Here is a 17269-nt window from a genome sequence, read left to right as displayed (position 1 = left end):
GAAGTACCTTAAGCACGTGAAATGGTTTCTGTGCTGCTTGGCCTGCTCATACCAAGCTCAAATTGTGTTGTCTGCTGCTTTTCCAGGATCTTTGTGTGTACCTTTATTTTGACATCAAGTGCTCGAGGCCAATCTAATTCATTTTCTAGCACTATTAGAGTACTTGTTCGTGCCTGCTACTTCTGCCTTTATCTGTTTATGGCATGCCCATGAACTGAGCCATAGGCAAAGGAAAAAGTTAGGAAAAAGGGAGGTAGGCAGGCAGGCCAGGGTGCTAGGTTTTCCAGCAGTTGAGTGAAATCAGGTGCTGCAAAGAGCTTGGTTTCTGCATCAGGATCCTCCTGCAGAGTTGGCTGCAACTCACAGTATGACTTCAGTGCTACTCGCAGTGCCGTTTCTTCCTTGCTCTTCCTCTTTGCCTGGTAACACTCCATTTATTTCCTTTTCACAGTCCCTCGGATCAATGGCCATCCCAAACTGGACAGACATCGCGAGCACCCTCCTGGTTATGACAGCTCTTCTACCATGATGAGTAGTGAGCTGGAATCCAGCAGCTTCATTGACTCCGATGACGATGACAACACGAGCAGGTAGGGCATTGCCATAGTGACTGAGCTCTTAAATACTGTTCGTGTCTGTTTCCCAGCCCCTAGACCGTGTATCTGGGCCTTTCTGAACATGCTGACTGGCAAGATGAAAAGAATTACGTATTTTTTTCCCATTTTTAAATTTTATTTTCCTGCTAGGTATGATTTGAGGACTGGTAATTCATCAGTAGCATGTTGAATATAATCACTGCTCCAAGAAAAAAAGCTAACTTACTGGGATCCCTATCCAAGCTGCCAACAGGTGCTGTTCCAATTAAGAGAAAAGTTCTGTTCTTCCTTTTTTTTTTTTTTTAATAGCAAGAACGATTACATTTTAAAATCAAAGCAATATGCAACTGTCTCCCTCTTTGTGAAGTAATGATGTGAGTATTGTAACAAAATACCTTCATCGTGGATTCTGAATAAGTATGCACTTAACTAAAGCAGAAATGTAGAGGAATTCCTATATAATTGCATAGTCTGAGATCTGTGAGTTGTAGAGGAATTCATCAAAGCTAATGCTGTTGCAAAGGCAGGTTGTGATGCCACATATTTACGACTTCTTAATTAAGTTTTTCTTTTCATGCAGACAAATAGTGAGGCGAATTATTCCTTGTTGTTTGTTGTTTTTTGTTTTTTTTTTCACAAAAAAAAATCCTCCACATTTCAAGACATCCTTGTTAATTTTTAAAGAATACTTTTGTTCTTTAAAACGTTTGTGGGCCGATACGTTTCTCAGATTCAAAATACAAATTTTTAAAAATGCAAAATCAGTCAAAACTAAGGTTGTTCAATTTCCTGGCCTCAGTGACAGCATTCTCTAAACACTGTCCTTAGAGTTGTTAAAGCATCCCATTCAGCCAGGTGGGCTATGAAAGACCCTTACAGATATCTATGAACTGTCAAACAGATTACAGATCTGGTGGCTTTAACTACAGATGTCTATGAACAAAAAAAGTGCAACACAATATTCTTAAATTTTAGGTAGAAGGGAAATAAACAGCAAAGAGCAACTAGTCCTGGAGATATTTAAACATTTGTGTTGTTTACAAACAGCTGAGTGGCTTATTGAACTCAGTGGATCTACTTGGTCTTGCACTTAGTCATAGCTTAAATACCTGTTGAGGAACAGCAGTTCCTTCAACCTCTGCTCCAAGGGTGGGTGTTTCCGAAGGGTTGAAAGGGTAACTAAATGAATGTTTAAGGTTTGGTTCAGAATTCGGTTTCAGAACTTATTTTGTAGTTACGGTGAAGTTGCCAACACTTGAAGACACAGAAAGGCAGTTATCTGCATGCTTTGTAGTTCACGTGGATATTTATATGCATAAAGGGTTGGCAAGATCAGTAATTAATGTGAATGCACTCAGAGCCTTCCCAGAGCCTTCAGGGCTTTTAACTCCCCCTGTTTTGAAAAAAAAAAAAAAAAAAAAAAAAAGCAAAACACAAAACAGCACAAAACCAACAACAGCCCTGCAGGTGATTTTGCTTTTTTATCAATAAATTAATCATTTCCGTGGCAGCAAGATATGCAGTGGGGCAGGGTTAGCACAGTCAGGGTGGCCGCTGAAGTGTATCGTCCTAGACCCAGCTAAATCCTTCTGTCTGGATGAATAACGAAAAGCTTCCTGCGTCTGACCTGTGAAGAAGGAGACTCTTCGAAGCTGCTGCGGAGGCCTTTTCCTTTCTAGGCTAGGGCAGAAGCTCTTGGCACCCAGAAGAGCTGCCAGGCCAGCTAGTCAGGAAGAGCAGCTAAATGGAATGCTCCGAGGTATGCTGTTGTGTTACACCGATGATGTTCCTGAGCAGATGAGAGATTGTGCTGGCAGGGAGAAGTTTTCTTTAGAGGCAAATCCAGCCAAATAGAAAATCGGGCATGCTCCAGATCTGCTGGAGACACGGAGGCCTGGGGAAACAAGGTTGAAGGGGGTAAGTCTGTTTACTAACAGCTGATGAACTTTAGGGTCAGGACCTGCATTGTAAAGGAGTCTGTACACAGGGGAGGTCACTGAGAGAAGGTAGCTGTGAAGGATGTTAATGCCATAGAAGCAACGAGCTTGAGGATGCTTTTCTAATAGTGTGTGTTTGTAGTTGTTGTGTTTTATTTTTAACTTGGAGCAGTGCAGCTGAGTGGGTTAAATTCTTGTCCAAGAAGCCCTGCGTGCACTAAGGGACATGTTTTGGTGACGGGACTCAGGGTGATGGTTGGACTTTATGATCCTGAAGGTGCTCTCCAACCTAAACAATTCTCTCATTCGTTTTCTTAGAGAGAAAGAACAATTTTTTGTTCCACTGAATCAATTTACTCACAAAGATTACAGGACAATACAGCTCTTCACGTTCCTCTTGCTTCTCTGTTAAATTTCTACTTTTAAGCTGAGTTGTTTTTAACAAGATTTGTTTGACACATTTTACCTGTATGGCATGAGACATCCTACTTATAATACAGGCAAATCTCTTGTCAGAAATCCTCTAAGTACAGTGGCAATTTAATTGTCTTCTCTAATTGTGGGAACAGAAACTGGGTGTTTTGATTAATCTTTTCTTTTGGGATGTAGGAAAAGAAACAAAATGTTTCTTCTTGAAAGGAATCATCCAAGGAACATGATTGCAATAATTTTATTTCCTTTGTCGTCAGAATATGCAGTAATTGAATGTTAGTCTTATTTGCAGGCACTGGGTGGTATTTTGAATACAGATTGATGTAGAGAGCTTAAACTTTTCAGTCTCATTTCTGTCTTCTGTTAAGCAAATAAATGTCTAGCGAATGCGAAGTGCGAGGCAGGAGAATTATTGTCAGCAACTTGCAATTACTGTTCTCAGTTCAATGTAACTAATGGAATTAACTGTGAAAAAAATTGATTGCATTTATTTCTCATTTAAGAGATTAACGTTAGTTCTTTTAAAGCTGTATGGATAAACTTTTGAACAAGTTATTTTTTTACATTTTTGCCTTCCTTTGGAATTATTTTCAATAATCATAAGCAATAGTCATTTTTTCTGTTTTAAATCTTTCCTGTGGGACTTATTAGCCTTTGTGTTAGAAGTGTAGTTGGGGTTTTGGCCAGCTAGAGGAGGAAATTGGTGGTTATGATTCCAGATTTTTTTCATCTTTTTTTTTTTTTTTTTCCCCAAAAGCTCAAGTGTGTCCTTCTTCACTCATCAGTTTGTAGTAATTATTCAGCGAACCATTTGCTGAAGCTCTGCTGTTCCTATCCCTTCCTATCCCTCATTTCCGTAACGTGCTATCCAAATAAAACTCATCCTCTGGAAAGTAGAGGGAGAACTTTGCCACTGGGTGAATTTTGTGATCTCCTGCTGCGGGCAGGTGTGACTTTCAGTACAGGTTTTCTCTCCATTTTCCTTCTCTACCCTATGGAAATTGCAAACTGAAAATTGCTTTTTACAATAGGCCCTGTTAGCCAGAGGCATTACCCCTTTCAGGGACGCAGTAATGAGAAACTGAATAAATGAAAAGATGTGTATGAATTTTAATGAATTCTCTTTATCCACAGTAACCAGGAGAGGGTTCCGTTTTGGCAAAGCTGGGGACAGGCAGTACTTCACACTCTTTAGGTGACACCCACTGAGATAAACCCCATAAAATATGATACGGCAGTAGGCAAAACACGTGTGTAAGCAACAACAGCCAAGGCTGCCGTGAGTGACTCTGAAGTGTGATTATAGTAGCCAGAAGGACAGATAAAATTTTATGGCTTTGTCCTTTCTGTTACGAGCTAGCCCAGCTGTTTCTGAAACGAGTGGCAAGTCCTGCTGTGTTAGGGGAAAGAGCAGGGCTTTCATGCTCCTGTCTGCAGAGGGAACAGAGTGCGAGCAGAGGGTTTGTTTGCAGGTGGGAGCACTGAATTCGTGCTCGAATCAGTGGAGGGCTGGCACTCCCATCTCTCTTACAGCCTTTGAAGACATCTTGGTGCCTGGCTTGTGTTCAGGCAGGAAAGCTCCCCCAGCCTTGTGACTCTTTGGTTTTTGCTGCCCTTCTCAAAGAGCAAGCAGCTTCACTGGGATGAGGGCAGCACGCGTTGCCTTTCTTCACGTTCTCCATAACTGGTGTGTGCTGGAAAATTGTAGCTGAATCCTACTGATAATGAGAGGACCTGGGAGAGAAGAGGAGGAGAACGAAATCAGAGAGGAGATAGGAAGAGGGAGAATATTGACAGTAAAACATAAGAGGGTTTTGTGTCAGTCTTTGCCAGTCCTTTCAAAAACAGTGGTGAATATTGAACAAGTCCGATTTTGGGAGCCCAGCATCTGAGAGACCTCTTTATTTTCCCTGTTGAAAGGGGTAGGTCTTAGAAATCAGGTGCTGTGAGCTGTTTCCATGGATGGAGAATTACCAAATCTTTGATCTCTTTTGAAAATCCCACCTCTTGGCTCCTTACATTATTTTGCCTTGCTGGGAGGGGAAAAAGGAGTGTGAGGTTAGCATGCCTGAAATACTTTTGTGAACTCAAAGGGAATGTCAAGATATTCACGCCCTCCAAGCAGCCTGTAACACTCAGCTGAGCATGTTTGACTAAAACATACCTACTTCGTGCAGGCTGGGTTTCCCAGTGTTTTGGGGTTGTCGTCCCAAGACAGCAAGCTCCTTTGTGAGGTTGCTGCTATCGGGTTTTGCTCGGGGTGTTGTAGCATTCCTGCATGCAGCTAGGACTTTGAAGACAGGGACGTGGAAAGGGGGAAAAAGACTGGCACTGTTTTCTTTGTGCCAGTGCCAGTTCAATTACTTACGTTGTGTAGGGTTGGATTTTTTTAATCTTGGTTCGTGGCGGAGCATTACTTTGTCTCTTCTGCCATTCTTAACACAATAAACAGAGGAGAGAGGGATCTATGGTGGTACACCTCTGAAAGCTAGGCTTTGTTCCAGGCTTCTGAAATTAATTTGGGCAAATCCATTTATCTCGTTCTGTGCCTCAGTCAACTATCTATAAAATGAGAATAATTAACTTGCCGAACTCACAGGGAGAGAGAGCTTAAGGATATATGTGTAGGATGTGATACACTTAGGCTCTACACATCTGAAAAACCTTGGGGGGATAAAAAGACACGAAGGACATGGAGTTAGGACCACCACTAAAGTAGCAGAAGATGGCCACCGCTGTCCTTTGGGTGGTCAAATCAGGGTGATTTATGCCCGTTGCATTCAGTCTTGCTGCCAGAAGGAAGAAAGCTGGTAAATTACACTCTCTAATCCACGTTTAGATAGCTGGTAACTTCTCTGTGCTCCTAGGAAGAGGCTAAGATACAGCACATGCTGGGATTGAGCAGCAATTGAGCAGCAAGCAGAGCAGTGCCTTGTAAGCTAGTTGTCGGTGTCTCAATTATTAATCTCTTCTGTGTTTGTGGGAATCTGCCTGGTTTTGGCAGGGGGCAGAGAATCGCAAATGGCTCAGCCTTACAGAGTTGACATTTGCTCTGAATTTCCCTCAGGTTGAGTAGCTCCACTGAGCAAAGCACTTCGTCGCGGCTCATACGGAAGCATAAACGCAGGAGGAGGAAACAAAGGATGCGGCAGATTGACAGGGTAAGGCTGGCATCATCATTTCCCAAGAAGGTCAACCACGATTTTGAGTGCAGAGTGTGAATTAGGAAGGGATTCAGAACAGAGCTGTGCCCAGTTGAAGGCATTGGAAAGAATCTCTTTGGCTCCAGTCTGCCCTGGACTAAATCTCTAAGGTTTGAAATTCTGCAGCGCTAGGTTCAAAGTCTTTTTCTCCTCCCCCTTCCTCCTTTTACTGTGGTGTGGTCACGTTGCTTGTTGTCTCTTCCAAGCCCATCCTCTGCAGGACAACTTCCTTCTGCTTCTGGCTGGTGTGGGCGAGGGGTTAACGTAAAGGTGTCTGCGGTCCTGTCCTAGGCTGACGCACAAAGTGCTGAGCCTGGCACCCTGCTGAAAGGAGAAACCCAAGTTTATGGGAAATGCCAAATCTTTTCTCCTGTCCTTTCCTGTGCTAGTCCCCTGATAACAGGACAAGGGTGATCCACACGACATAGTTCTTAAAGTAGTTGTTTCATTCTGTAAATAGCAGTCTTCACAGATTAGAGAACGAGTATGTGTTTTATTGCTAGAACTGGAGTAGTAGTAAGGAAAAAGTATGGTAGAAGGCAAGATAAGCACATTTGTATTTTCTTGGGGGGAGGAGGTATTTGTCTTGCTCACTCTGAAGGATCATGCGTTGCTCACTCTTTAGGGAGGAGCCCGTGGACATAATAATTCACACTACAGCGGGCACTTAATGTTTGAATGTCTGCCTGTTAGTTGTGTAGTCAGGATGCAGAAATGATTCAGCGTGAATTTCAGCTGAGGAACCTCAGTCTAGGAACTTGCGTTGTGTGTTTTGTAGAGAACCCTTTGCAGGAAGTGTGGATTGTGTTCAGATTTTTTTTCCTTCCAGATTCTAAATGAAGAATAATTTTGAGGAGTCCATAGAGGTTTCTGGGTGCCTTCCATATGGAAACCTGTTAATCAGTTCCTGATGAATTAGTCCTCAGTAGTTACTTATATTGCCTTATTTTGAGCCATTTAAAACCTTGAGAATTTTCTGTTATATTTTGCAGTCATCCTCGTTCAGCAGCATCACTGATTCTACCATGTCCCTAAATATCATCACTGTCACACTCAACATGGGTAAGAGGATGAGCAGTGTTTTTTTATGATAAATTTCAAGTGATACTGATATATTTTGTCATGGTGTAGTAGCCTTTGGAGCACATAGAAAGTTCCTTGATTTGAAAGAACTCCAGCTGAACTAAAGGGAATGGCAGCTGGGAGTTGCTGACTGTTGAATGTGCCTGAGTTCCTAGTCCAGTACTGGATAACTGGGAGCTGTTTGCACAAGCAGATCAGTTTTCTTCCCAAGAAGCCCAGGGAAGAAGCTAGAAATGTGGACCCAGGATATGGAGTTCTGCTTTTATTTCTAGGAATGGTAAGGGGTCAGATATTGCCCTTCTGTTCTTGCTCCTAACACTGAAGGTTTGCATTTCTGCAGCTCATGAGTTTTGTTGTTTAGCCAGGTAGAAAAGCGCAGGACTGTCAGTTCAGCACCTTTCAGTAGCACCAAATTTTTCCTTCCTCTCTGAGGTGTGGAAAAACATTGCCTGATGCTGATCAGCTGCCTAATTCCTAGGTGTAGACACATCTTTTCCATGTTGCTTCTCTTGCTAATTTTTTGAATGTAACTTTCCACTTTTTGTCTTGTAAGAAAAAATGATGGGTTTAGCACCTTTACCCTGAACATGCAAGAAAAAATGATGGGTTTAGCAACCTTCCCTTGAACATGCCAGGCAGAATTATCCCAGTAGGGCAAACTGAGGTATTGTAAATCAAATGCAGCCCAGCTGTTGTGTTGAGAGAAAGCAATGAACTGATTTTTCAGGACTGAAGTAACCTGGTGTTAGCTCTTCACTATCGTTTCAGTCACCTTGTTTGCTTTTCTTCCCCCCATCCTCCCCTTTTTGCCTGTATAGAAAAGTATAACTTCCTGGGAATCAGCATTGTAGGACAAAGCAATGACCGGGGTGATGGTGGCATATACATTGGCTCTATTATGAAAGGAGGGGCTGTGGCAGCAGACGGCCGAATTGAACCAGGAGACATGCTTCTGCAGGTTGGTCTGTGTCCAGAAATATGTGCTGCTCTCTTGTACGTTGGTGGCTTCACCTCTGTCATCCCACCATGGGTTTAGTTAACCAGAATTCATCCATGCTCAGAGAAATGTGTCGCAAAGACTGTTCCCACTTAAATGTATAAATCTTAGTGAACCCTGTTGGATAGTTGATGTTCTCTGAGAAGCAACATCTGAGAAGCAGATGATTCTGCTGAGAAGCACCTGCTCAAGGGAATGGAAACAGTTAGAAGGCAAATAAATTTGGAAACAAATAACTAGAATGTCTTCAGGGTTCCTGTTGCTAAGCCTTACCTCTGCTTTTTTGCAACCTTTCAGGTGAATGACGTCAATTTTGAGAACATGAGCAATGACGATGCAGTACGGGTTTTACGGGAAATAGTCTCCAAGCCAGGGTGAGCATATTACAAAATCTCTCACTACTTATACTCCGTACACAGTTATTGGTGTTGGGCAAACCTCACAAATCAATGTTTTGATCTGAATAAACAGCCAATGTGACTGCTGATTTCAACTCTGAACTTCTCAGTGTAAGTGATGGGTAGATGAAACTGGTTTCAATGTGCCAGCCAAAACCAACACAAACTGGGAGTTGTCTGGTTTCAGTAGCACCATTTGTGTATATGATGAGAGTTTTAATGTCTCAGGAGCTGATCATTTGACAGATTTCACCAGTAGCTCTCATGATACACGGAAAAACAGAAACTGATCTGATACTGGTCTGTGGTGAAAATGCTTTGACAAGCATCTCAAAAGCCTTCTCAGAATGTACCTGATAACTCTCTGATGGGACTAAGTTTGTTTGAGAGAATTCACTGTGGTAGTCACAACTTCTTTGGGAGAGTTGAGAGTCACCCCTACCTGTTTTCTTTATTCCTAGACCTATCAGCCTAACGGTAGCCAAATGTTGGGACCCTACTCCCAGGAGTTATTTCACCATCCCCAGGGGTGAGTACATATTTATGCTCCGTGCTGAGTTCCTGTGGAGCCAGGAAGCTCTAGAACATTTTTCAGCAATTTTAGCATCAGATTTCCTTTTCCTACAAGTTCCATGCTTCTAATTTGAAGTTTGGATGTGTTGTTTGGTTGCTTTTTGTGTTAGGAGGCAGAGGTTTAAGATATGCTTTCTGAGACTGCTGTGGCCACTGAATACATGGGAGTTTTTGTTTTGATTCATGTGGCTTTGGGTCAAGCTCTTAAAACTTTTGGTGTCTGTATCCGTCTGAACTTAACCTTTTTATTGATAGAAGTTTTAGAGGAAAAATATACTTAGGTGTTAAAAAGCCTCATTTTGTCATGTATGCACTTGTAAGAAAGAATATAAATGGAGTATTTTCAAAATTTGAGGCAAACAACTTTGTCTAATATGCATAAACACTCTTGAAAATTATCTAATTGGAAAGTTCTGATTTAATAAATAGTTCAGGAGTTACAAAAGATCTGTGCTCATGTGACAAACACAGCTGCCTCCTGCTGGTGAGTGCTGTGCTCAAGATCCTGAAGCTAGCTTGTTACCACTCCTGAGATGCTGTGGATAGCATCGTCTATTGAAAGAGTACAACAGACTCCTGCAGACTACAGGAACTCCCTTGGTGAAGTCTTCAGGAAAACCAGCACCAACAAAAGCAAAAGCCACAAATCACATATTTCAGATTTGCTACAGGGCAAGCTTGTGTATCAGTTGGCCCTTTGTTTATTGAAGATATACCCATTGTGACCCAAGGCAAATAAGCTAAACTGGTTGCATTAACATGTGGGATATGTTGAGGAAATACTCGCCATAAGCAGAGCTCTTGTTTATCATTTCTGGTTTTAAGAATTATCTTACAAGGCAATGGAACAACAGCTACTGTAATTCAGAAGAAAAGTAATCCAGGATAAGGGGAAAAATCAGTTCTGTTCCCAGCTTTAAAAATGTCTTGCTTTGTGGATGTTCTTAAGGTCTGGGTGTAATTTGCATTCCTCTCTGATTCCAGTCTCTTTGAATGCTCTTTTCTATTTATTTTGCAAGATTATTCCAGCCCTGGAAAATTTCATTATGGCTCCTGAAAACACTGAGAAAGGAATTCCATGATGCCTTATTTCTGCACAAACAGAGCTCTGAAGTTACCATTCTATTTCACTTACAACAGAAGATTCTCTGAGTGGTTATTTTGGGTCCAAAGATCTTAGAAGTAGGCAGAGACCTTCTTGTCTGCTGGGGCAGAACACTTGGTAGTGTTTCACATCATAGCAAAATGAGAATCTCTCACCGTGCAGAATAACAGTGAAATATTATGAGTGGACTGATAGCTTCTTTCCTATAAGTGAAAATATTTCCTGCATGTAAACATATGGCAGTTGCAGGAGCATGGCATGGTTGTGTCTTGTGAGGCTGGTGCAGCAATTCCTAGATGAAACTTACACTGCTGTCAAGATGTTTTCTGTTCCCTTCAGCTGGGGCTGTCTCTGTTGTGAGAAATGAATGGCAAGGACTTGGGCTCTCAAAAAGCATTTGCTCTTACTAGGATTGTGCTGCTTAGTGCAAATCTGATTCAATTTGCCTTTTTTTCCCCTGTTTTGCAGCTGAACCAGTGAGGCCAATTGACCCTGCAGCGTGGATCTCTCATACCACAGCCATGACGGGAGCGTACCCCCGTTACGGTATGAGCCCCTCCATGAGCATCACCACATCTACCAGCTCCTCACTAACAAGCTCAATTCCCGATTCGGAAAGTAAGTCACACTGCGGCCAGCACAGGGCAGGCGTCTTCTGCTCGGGGCCAGCAGTGCAGAGCTGTGTGCAAAAACGACCCCAGCCACGAGCACGATGAAAACGACAGCCGTCACAGAACTCTTGAATGCTTTTTTTTTTTTACATTTGTAATTCTTAAGGGGAGCATAAAGCCTTTTTCAAAAGGTCAGAAGTTAATGCAGTGGTGTTTTGCCAGGGTTTACATGCAGGGAGAGGTGGCTTCTGGTCCCTTTTAAAGTTACAAGTCAGGCCTCCAACTTTACCTCCTCAGAGGAATGTGAGGGCTTCCTCCTTGCTTTGGGCTGCTTTTTTAGAAATTGAAATCATTTGCTTCAGATGAATGTCACTGGATAACAATGTTAGTGTATCATTTAGGAAGTCTTAAGTGATATTTGCATAGCCTTCTTTTATGCTTTTATACTTTTAGGATTTAATGAACAGAGAAAAAGCAAGTGTCCCATGTGAAATTAAGGTTAGAATTCAGCCTTCTCTCCTGGTTCGTCTATCTGTGGCAGCCTCCAAAATAGTCATACCCATGTAACCAACAAGTTGTCATGACTCCTTATCTTGGAAACTCCTGTTTAAAGAATATAAACTCTTCCTTTCTTTTACTTTTCCTTTGCTTTCTGATATGAATGTGGGATAAAAGGTAGCATTTGGTTTGAAATGCATGGCAGCAAGGCAAGGTGAATAGATGAGGATCACACATCCCTGAGAAAACTGTCCACTGAAATCCTAGTTCATATTTAAGTGTATGTGTTAAGTGTTCATACTTAAAACAGCTTTTAAGCTTTGTTACTTGACAGGAAAGCACTGAGGCACTTTATACCTCAATAATATGTGTTTGTTTCGTGTAATATTAATATGGAAGAGTTTATCTAGAGATGCAGCCTTTCTATCAGATATTTCATCTCTAGCAAGGAAATTTGTTTTGTTTATATATACATGCAAAACTTGAAGTGGCCTTAGACTTCCCAGGAGATTATCTCATTTGTGGAATAAAGCTCATTCAGTATGCATTCACTGAAAGCCATCTAAATAGTTGTATGTTTATCAAGGAAGGGATACTTGAGTGTTTGCCAGATCTGGAGTCTAAACCAGGAAGACTGATTTTTTCAGTTGTTAAGATTTTTTCCAGAGAGAAAGGGAGGGTATCATTAAAAAGAACAAAAAACCAAACCAAACAAAAACCAACAACCCTTTGAATACTTTAAAGACCAGTGTGGTATGGATGATTAGGGACAGAATCTTTCCTGGACAAAGGCATGGCTGAAGCATGAAAGTTGGAATTGCAGGCCCCAGTTAAGTCCTAACAGAGTACATAGGTGTCTGCCTCTTATTCTCTTACTCTCTCTGTTATTTTACAAGTGGATTGTTCCTGGGATTATGCCTCACCATGAACTGAAAAGGGGGTTATCCTTTCTGTAGGTGTAGTAGCAGTTCCTCAGTTCCCCTTCAGGCAGTAGGCAGCACCACTGGAGGGAAAATACATCTGCAGTAGAAAGCAAGTGAACTACGTAGATGATGACTGCTTTATCTTGAGATGTGTTTTCAGCCTTACAGGTACTAAAGATTGCTGGGATCAAGTGTATCTACTGACTGCTGTCAAACAAGAGCCTGTTACTCTATTTACATTCCTCTTGAAATATTCCTGTATCGTGTGCCTTGGTATATATAGTAATGGGATTGGGAAGTATGGAATGTAGACACCCTCTCAATCATACTTCTAAAATAAAGGTTATTTGGGAGCAGAACCACGTTTCTGGAGACAGCTTCTCATTTCTATGTCAGTGACTTTCCCGAATGCAAGAAACCGGGGAGTACCCCTGAGCTTTATTGTGACCTGTTTAACACTGCTGGCCTCAGTTCAGTCCTGTGAACCCTTCTGAGCACAGCAGGCAACACCTCAGGGCCCTAAGTACAGGGAGCACCTGTCCTCTGAACCTCCTTGCCAGGAAAAACAAAGCTGGGGAAGAAAGGAGGAAGAGAGAAAGAGAGAGAGAAAGAGGCTGTGCATTTACATCTCGGAGAGCCTTGTGCATGATGGGGCTTTCTCACTTCTCAAGTTCTAGTCCAAGATCCTCTATTTCAGTTCCTCTGAGGCTAGAGTCACTGGTATTAGAAGCGAATCTAGTGTCTGTTCTACAGAATCTGGCTGTAGAAGTGGAAGCAGTAAATTAATGGAATCGTCTTAGACAAAGCTGTTTCCTTGTTTTAAGTACTGTGACTGCCTGCTGTTTTACTCTGTTTATATAGCAAGGCCAGGACTGGGTAATTCTAAACAGATCGAATAACTCCGCTTTTCTTCTGATTAGCATTCCTTTGTTCTCTGTCCTCTGGATCAAAAGTGAAATTCCGATATCTGAAGCATTTGCACAGCCACCATCACATCAGTGCTAGCCATTAAAGTATCCAAGATTTTGGGGCCATACAAATCACCACCACACAGCAGGAATTACTCTGTTAACTCTTTTCTCAGGCATATTCCTTCAAAAACAGGGATATCCGAGCCAAGGCAGACTGAGTTTTTTCACAGTAATTATTGCGTTAAGAAGCATCTTGTTCTCCAGCAGTGTTCTGGCTGATGCAGGAGAATGTTGTCTCACAGTGGTTTGTGAGTGTTGGACTTGGTACGCCGGTCAGGGCAAGCCCTGGTCCTTGTTTGCTCTGCTAAAGATAGAACTTTCCAGCCCCAGTTCTGCTACTGCAGGATCCCTTCCTGCAAAGAAGTGCTGTTCCTTTCCAGGAGATTAACTTCAAGTGCTGCAGTGTTCCTTGAAAGTCCTGCTGTTTTGAATGAAGCCCACTGACGTTGTTGGGAAGTGTTCTGTTTCTCTTGCGTGGACTTTGAAGTCTCAGCCCCAAATCCTTTAAACTATTTCTGCTTAATGGTGTTCAGCCCAAGGTGCTGTGAATTTCTTGGGACCTTTTGGTTTGGGCAGATGTGTACTTCCTCACTCGAATAAGGATACAAACCAGGGGTGCTGCTACACGTGGTAGGACTGCATTTTCCTGGAGCATACACCTCTTTTCTTAACAGGATCTGCCAATGGGAAAAGATGCCACTTCAAATCAGTAACCAAAGCCCTGAGAGAGAGTTCTGTAGTAGATCTGCCCCCCTGGAAGGAGTCTGTGCTGTTCCTTAGATTTTCACTTACCTGTACAGGTAGCCAGGCCCACAGTTGACTGACAAAGTTCAGACCAAAGTGGGTGCATTTTTAGATGCATCCAAGAAATTTTCACATTTGGACAGCAGCTAGCAGGCTAGAAAATATTGATGAGTATTTGGCTAGTGTTTGTATGCACATCGCAGGTTTTCAAGAAAAAAAAAAAGATTTATTGCTCTCCACATACTTGAATATTGATTGAATATTGATTTTTTTTTTTCCAAATGAACATGTTGCTTTTTGCCACTAACCAAACTAACTTAAAGCAAAAGCAAAATGTTAGCGTTTGTTCACTTGATAAGTATTGAAACTGCATGCATGGATGGCATGGGGTATTTTCATGCATATTAGCAGTGCACGCACTGAAGGAAGCATTTTCAGTTTTCATTGTTTCATGCTTGTACTTGTTATCAATATTTTGACTTGCTGGAAAAGAGCAAACTTGGTTCCCTTGTGCTTTTGAAAGGTGGGTGATACGGGGAGCTGGGAGAAGGGAGGGAAGAAGGGCTCTGGATTTTTGTTGGAGAGTATGAACTGCAAACATAGAGCACAAATGCTGGATCTGAATTTGCTAGGACCAAGAAGATGGGAGCAGGAAGGCGGGCTGAGTGCTGTATCCAGTGATAACAGGATATCTTACTATGTATAGAAAGCGTGATTGAATTCCACATGTTTAGCACAAGGCTGGTAAACTCTTAGAGCCAGATTCACTCCCCTGAGCTTTCATTACTAGATGCCAGTTTGTCTCCATGTATGGTAGAAAGGAGCTTCTAAAGGAACTAGACTCCTAAGTCTAGTTTTAGTATAAAAATTGCTCAGGAAATTATGAAGCCTCTGGTAAGTCAGCTCTGCCCATAAGAATGTGTGAAATACGAATGGAGCTGTGACAGCTGCTGAGGCACCGGGGAGCAGCATTTTATTTATTTATTTTTAAGTGTTGTTCCAAAAAAATGCAGGGCAAAGTAATGCTTCTGCTGGGCTAAGGGACTTTGTAGATCACTAGGCTGGCATCATCAGAATCCTGGAAAGTTTTATTCATTTATTTTTTAAAGAAACCTCCAGCCTTATCTTGATGATGGAAACTTTCTTTTTTAATGTCAGTCCTCCCCAATTGCGCTGATGTCCAAACCTTAAAAAGACAAGTGGAGGCTGATATCCATGCTGAAGACATGGTCATCATCTTTCTCCATGCAGAAGGGCATCATTCCTGACAATTCACAGTCTCTGAAGCCCTGGTAAAAGCTGTAATTTATGCCATTGATAGGGGTGCATTTGGGAACCTTTGTGTTTTTGCATCTGTTGGTGAAGCTGTATCTTGAAATGTTTCATCCAGGTTGGGAACTGAGAAGTTCTTTTCAAACCGTTCATTTCAAAGAAGCATGTAACCTTTTTGCTTCTAGAATTAGAAGAATCTCCCTTAACTGTGAAGAGTGACATGGCTACTATTGTCAAGGTTATGCAGCTACCAGACTCAGGCCTTGAAATCCGGGACAGGATGTGGTTAAAAATTACCATCTCCAACGCAGTGATAGGTAAGCAGATCAAGGGGATGCTGGGGATAAAAAAAAAAAAAAAAAAAAAAAAAGGCTTTTTAGAAGTCAGATGCAGAAACTATATAACCTTTTTTTTTTTTTTTTTAAAATCCTGTTATGATCTGGATTTTAATCCTGCTTATGAGTGAATTAGGTAATGTGAAGGTTACAATTCAATAAAGATTAACTTGTTTTTGGATGTTCCTGGGTCTCCTCTTCCTTTCTCTCATTTTAGGAGCAGATGTGGTTGACTGGCTTTACACGCACGTGGAAGGCTTCAAAGACCGACGGGAGGCTAGAAAATATGCCAGCAGCATGTTAAAACACGGCTACCTCAGGCACACTGTGAACAAAATCACCTTCTCGGAGCAGTGCTATTATGTCTTTGGAGACCTCTGTGGCAGTAAGTTCACCATCTGTGAAGGGCAAAGCTGCATGTGTGTTGTCTCTTCTGTGCTCTCAGAATGTGCAGAGGAGTCCTACAGGATCTCACAAGTGAATGTTTCAGAACAAGCCATTATTCGGAAGCTGCATGACAAGTGGTTGACATTTCCTGCTAGGCCAGCAGTTAGGCCATTTGAAAAATGAAGGACTCATCGAGTAGCACGTTGCACTGGGGCTCAAGGAAGCTGGCTTTATTTCTGGTGATGCCAGCCTCCTGCTTGTCAGTCACGCTCAGTTTCTGATCTATTAAACAGGGATCATTCCTCCCTGACTTACAGAAATGCTGCAAAGGTACATTAGTGCTCAGTGGTAAATATTAATGTCTGTTCCTACCATGTGTGATATCGTGAGTGAACTCTGGAGACTGAGCCCCTCGTAGGCACCCTAAGTGCTGTATAAGCCATTAGTAACATTCAGGAATCAGCTGCTAGGGAGGAGCACAGCTTTCACCTTCTCTTTTTTTTTTTTCCAGATATGGCTGCACTGAACCTCAACAATGGTTCCAGCGGAGCCTCGGATCAAGATACCCTCGCTCCACTTCCACATCCTGCTGCTCCCTGGCCGTTAGGCCAAGGATACCCGTATCAGTATCCTCTGCCCCCTCCGTGTTTCCCACCAGCATACCAAGACCCAGGCTTTAGCTATGGTAGTGGCAGTGCAGGGAGCCAGCAAAGTGAAGGTAAGCTGGTTAATCTGGTGTATATTTCTGCGGCTGCCATTATCCCTGACCATTTGCTTGACTTCCTTAGTATCCTTTGTGTTCCAGTCTTGTGGTTCTGTGCGCTACTTGCATGGATTTGGTGTGACTGCACTTAATCGAAAGCGTTTGTGTGTGTGATGGGGTGGGTTAGCCTTTCAGCTCTGTATTCAAGCTGCCAGCTGTGTTTTAAGTGAGTCAGTGCTGCATCCTCTTTGTAGTTGTGCTGTAGTTCTGGACCCCATGCGAAGTGCCAACTGGGAGCAACCAGCCTTAAGGACTCAATCGTCCACCCTGTTAAATTAAAACAAAAATACAAGTTTTGACCCTATTTAGAGGTTGGAGCCACTACCAGCAGTGGGGGCTGCAGCTGCTTGGTATCGCTAGAAATTAGGCCACTGGGTTGCTGATGGAACAGGGATTAGAACCGTAGTGCTCTTGGCTTTTTGTTAAAGCTCAGTATAATCA

The 17269-nt window shown here is 42.3% G+C and overlaps 1 protein-coding gene across 3 annotated transcripts in view; it reads left to right on the top strand.

Annotated features, from left to right (window-relative positions):
• DVL1 (dishevelled segment polarity protein 1) overlaps nt 1-17269 on the top strand; it is a 74806-nt gene that overhangs the window by 50866 nt on the left and 6671 nt on the right. For 2 of the 3 annotated variants that reach the window (XM_027443268.3, XM_027443269.3), the window contains exons 5-14: nt 452-590; nt 6033-6126; nt 7161-7230; nt 8070-8209; nt 8546-8622; nt 9108-9175; nt 10793-10942; nt 15529-15660; nt 15896-16063; nt 16577-16783. In XM_027443268.3, coding sequence (XP_027299069.1) covers nt 452-590; nt 6033-6126; nt 7161-7230; nt 8070-8209; nt 8546-8622; nt 9108-9175; nt 10793-10942; nt 15529-15660; nt 15896-16063; nt 16577-16783 — 1245 coding nt within the window. The remainder of the gene's footprint in view (nt 1-451; nt 591-6032; nt 6127-7160; nt 7231-8069; nt 8210-8545; nt 8623-9107; nt 9176-10792; nt 10943-15528; nt 15661-15895; nt 16064-16576; nt 16784-17269) is intronic. The other variant, XM_013092043.5, reaches the window with a different exon arrangement.

The sequence above is a fragment of the Anas platyrhynchos genome, chromosome 22 (assembly GCF_047663525.1).
Source record: "Anas platyrhynchos isolate ZD024472 breed Pekin duck chromosome 22, IASCAAS_PekinDuck_T2T, whole genome shotgun sequence".
Lineage (NCBI taxonomy): Eukaryota > Metazoa > Chordata > Aves > Anseriformes > Anatidae > Anas > Anas platyrhynchos.
The sequence above is the reverse complement of the archived record's forward strand: the minus strand, read 5'-3'. Positions and strand labels throughout refer to the sequence as shown.